This window comes from Phoenix dactylifera, unplaced genomic scaffold, assembly GCF_009389715.1.
Source record: "Phoenix dactylifera cultivar Barhee BC4 unplaced genomic scaffold, palm_55x_up_171113_PBpolish2nd_filt_p 000334F, whole genome shotgun sequence".
NCBI lineage: Eukaryota > Viridiplantae > Streptophyta > Magnoliopsida > Arecales > Arecaceae > Phoenix > Phoenix dactylifera.
Window position 1 is genome coordinate 379,483 of NW_024067797.1, and position 4,158 is coordinate 383,640.

Below are 4,158 nucleotides of genomic sequence, written 5' to 3' on the forward strand. Positions count from 1 at the left end.
GCTTGTGTTCATCTGCAAATTCATAGACATATTGGGGAATGTTGTACGCTAGCTGGTAAGCCTTTGTGAACTTCTCTATAATTTCTTCTTTTTTTTCCTTCAAAAACAGTTTGAGTTCCATTCACATAGCGGTGGCAATCGGATTGGACTGGATAGGATACGGATTAGGTTTGATACAAGATAGATCAAAAATCTGTTAACTCGAACTTGACTTGTTTAGCAAACGGATCCACAATCTACATCTAAACCTTACCATTTTATTAAATAGATAAAGTAAGCCGATCTATAATGGTTTGAATCAAAGATAAACAGACTAAATAGTTAAGCATTGTCATCCTTATATTCATGCACTAATTCCTGTGGGTATTTATTTATATGTTTGCCTCCTTGGTACCTTTCATGGTTCATTGACTGTCATGAAGTTTTAAACATGTCACAGCTAGCATATCAAGTATCATTTGTACAACTTAAAAAGGATTTTTAAAGGCAGCAGCATAGCTAGTACAAGTTTTCGGAGAATGCTACATGAGTGGTTCAAGGAATCACCAGAGCCATGAGAAGGCAACGAACCCTTCAATGGAACTTGAGGCTGGTCAAGAGGTTGTTGTTCACTGGGTCAGCCAAGTGATCCAAGAGGTTCTGGAAGGGTCCAACACCAGTCACAAGGGCCTGAACAAAGTAGCCCACGATGGCCAGCATGGCCAGCCTTCCATTCTTCACCTCCTTGAGCTTCAGATCCTTCATGGACTTCTCATCCTTCCCCAATCCCAGAGGGTTGAACAAAGGTCCCCCAGGGTAAGGAGGGTCCCCTGAGCCCCCCAGATACTTCTCCAAGCCTAGGAAGTACTGCTTCCCCAAGCACCCTGGCCTAACCCAGTCCTGGAATCTCCGGTGCTCGGCGAAGCCCATGAGCGCCAACTCGAACACAAAGAGAGTGTAAGGATCGGCCCAGTAGTTGTAGGTTCCGGCTGGTGGAATGACGCCAGTCTTGAACCAAGGGAGAGCAGTCTCAGGTGGGATCAGACCAAGCTTTCCAAGGATCTCGGGTGCAATTGCTCCTACTGCACCCAGCATGGCATACCTTCCATTGATGACCTCGCCGTAGGCTAGCCATTTCGGCTCCATGAATCCTCCGGGGCCTTCCGGGTCCGATAGGCCCAGTGGGTCGAAGCCATAGTCACCTGGAAGGCTGCAAAGGTGGTTGTGGGAGACATGAGATTAGCTTCCGTAAGTTATGGACTCAGTGCTTGCCAGAAGCTAATTTTCAGTAGCTGGTTGGTATGAATCCTAGATTACCTTCCATCCAAGTAAGAGAGAGATTGTTTTGATGCAAACCAGAGCTGTCTGTCTGCTCCTTGCTGCACCATAAAATTCATGTCAGCAAAGGATAAGAAATGGCAATTGAAAGGAGATATGAAACTGAATGAAGCCTGCAAGTGATCAGTAGAAGCTCTTCTGCTTTCAGATTGCTATTCATGGGCATCAGATCGAGCATGCTGTGCTCGGTCCTGGTTAACCGACTACATTGACTTCATAGTTATTTATCAATGAAAAAAAATATGATATTTTTAATTCAATTCTGATGCAGTCCAATCTAGTGCAAAAACTTTCCATCTATAGAACCATTCAGAAGAAGTTGATGATACCATGTACTCCATGAGGATGTATTTGTGATCCAGCATTTTGGATTGAAGTGTTTCATGAAATTAGTATATATGGAAAATTAAACTTGACAGTCCGAAGGAAGTACACTAGGGCAATGGATGAGTTGAAGTCCACTGACCTTAACAGGTGGTGTTGAACTTGCTCTAACAGCAAATGAAGCCTTTCTTGGAGAGCCAGCAGACCTGGTGGCAGTAGAATATTGAAGGGGCTTTCCTCCAAGGAGTTGTCTTCCAGCTTCCACTGAAGAGAGAAGAGCTTGAGTTGCCATTGCCATTCCTCTTTCCCCTCCCTCTTTCTTCTAGTTTCCGAATGGTTTGGGGATGTTCGATGTGTTTGTTGGAAGAGAAACCAGCTGGAGAGAGCAAAATAGACTTGTCTGAAGTGGTGGCGTGGGGGCATGGGAATCTAAATGGGGCATCTGGTGAACTTTGGAAAGATGAGGCTTGATCAGGATGCCCAATAGAACTGTGACACGTGACATGGTCACCAGATAAGGTGATCTTGTGGTTGTGGGCTCGAGTTGTGTGCGCCAAGTGGAAGGTTCTCACCCATTTGCTGAGATCCTGCTGCAGAGCCTTGGGGTGGACGAGGGGCTAATATTCTCTTGAAGATTTGTGGAGCACAAGAAGGGGCCAGAAGATTCGACATCCAACTATCAGAGTCATTGTTCATTTGCTTCTGAAATAGATAAAAATGGTAGTGGCGAGCTCTACTATAAATACTTCTTGAACCCAATTTCAAACCGTGCTATGAAATGGTGCAAAGATTGGGTTCATGTATAAACATAGCGAGAGTTTGCGACTTAAGGGATTTCAATTTTTCTCCAAAAAAATTCTCCTAAATTTTGCGAGGATTGGTCAGACTAAATAAAAATATGAGATCTATCTCGGGATAACTCGCCACCCGTAATGAAGGTAGTTTGACTTCCAGTGGGAGTACTGCTTCTCCTCCGAACACCAATGAGTATGGGGTCATTTGCTACTCGGCTCCCCGGTCCTAGAACTAGAAATAAATAAACGTACTCCTCAATTGACTCAAAACTCCAATAGGAACTCAAGCTCAAATTGATGTATTGTTCCAACTAGACCGAGGTATGGCATTAGAAGGACCTTGGCAACGTGCAAAATGTCCATCCCGAGAATGATTTGGAAGTCGTCCAGTTGAGCAGCCATTAGATTAGTCATGCCTGACCAAGCATCGACCTTAATCAGCACTTCCTTAGCCAACCCGATGATAGACGAGTCCCTGTGTTTACAGCTTTCAGTACAGCTGTTATAAGCTACAGCCGCTAGACAACTACAGAATTTTGGGGGCGATTAGCTATAGAGCAGATCGTTACCGAGAGTTTGCGACTTAAGGGATTTCAATTTTTCTCCAAAAAAATTCTCCTAGATTTTGCAAGGATTGGTCAGACTAAATAAAAATATGAGATCTATCTTGGGGTAACTAGATATTGTTATATTATGGATTATGATTGTCAACTTGTACATATATAATCTAGATATCGTAATTAAAATATGGTGATAATGGTAATGTATTATCATCAATAATGGTTCATTTAATGGTTAGATTGATTCTGAAACAAAGGCACCGATTCCCTTCCACTAATTTTTCCATTTACTTTAGCAGTTCTCATAATATTTCTGAAGAGATTATTGAATAAAACACCAGGAAAGAGAAATAAAAAGAAATACTCAACATTTTCATTTACCAATACATTTTCTTTTTTTTTTATAAGAAGTGATGAGCTACACATCAGAGGCAGCCCTCTTCCAAATGCTCCTAACTGATGGATACTTGCTATATATACAAAAACTGAAGGGCACTTAATTTCTTTGTATGATATATATGCTGCTTGTACCATGAAACGTTACAGTTTATATGCTCACAATACAAAAGGAGAAACTTAACATGAGCACAATATTTTGCATCTAACAGGCCATCATGTGAGAGAGTTCAGACGAAGGCCATCTGCCATATGGCCCTCATGCTCAGCCCAAGCTAGAATTGACCAGACTTCAATTGTTCAAAAAAGCAGCTCAAACAAGGAAATACCAATCCGTAGAATCTCACCTTATCTACATATATTGACATGAACTTCAAGTACCAAAGAGACCTAGTATCTGTTTACAGCATAGATAATAAAGAAATGGTCATGAATGCTCCTTGAGTTGCATCTTTCAGGCATCGTCCAAGACTAGTATTCCAATGGTAGTAATGTTAAGAATAGAAAAAAGGGGGGAAAAGAAAAACCAGCAGTCTCATGAAACAAGGTTGACTGTCATGACCAAAAAGTACAGGGTATTGTAGTTATATCAGCTTGAAGCAATCTGTGTATGCTTCAAGTAATCAAATCAGTATGGGAGAGTAACAATGGTAACATCTATTATAAATCCCATGGTTGTTAACCATGGAAGAGTTCGAAAAAACAGTAAGATAATCTTTTCCTTTTTCTTCAAAAAAAAGAAGAAGATGATGATGAGACTGATCAAA

At 41.5% G+C, this 4,158-nt stretch overlaps 1 protein-coding gene across 1 annotated transcript; it reads right to left on the reverse strand.

The window, feature by feature from the left end:
• Positions 1 to 364: 364 nt before the first annotated feature.
• LOC103718458 (chlorophyll a-b binding protein 8, chloroplastic) lies at positions 365 to 2,073 on the reverse strand. Its single transcript, XM_008807291.4, has 3 exons — positions 1,784 to 2,073; positions 1,297 to 1,358; positions 365 to 1,189 (listed from the first exon to the last, which is right to left on the reverse strand). Exons 1-3 carry the CDS (start codon positions 1,937 to 1,939, stop codon positions 574 to 576), a joined length of 834 nt encoding a protein of 277 aa, XP_008805513.1. The 5' UTR covers positions 1,940 to 2,073; the 3' UTR covers positions 365 to 573.
• Between the last annotated feature and the right edge of the window lie 2,085 nt (positions 2,074 to 4,158).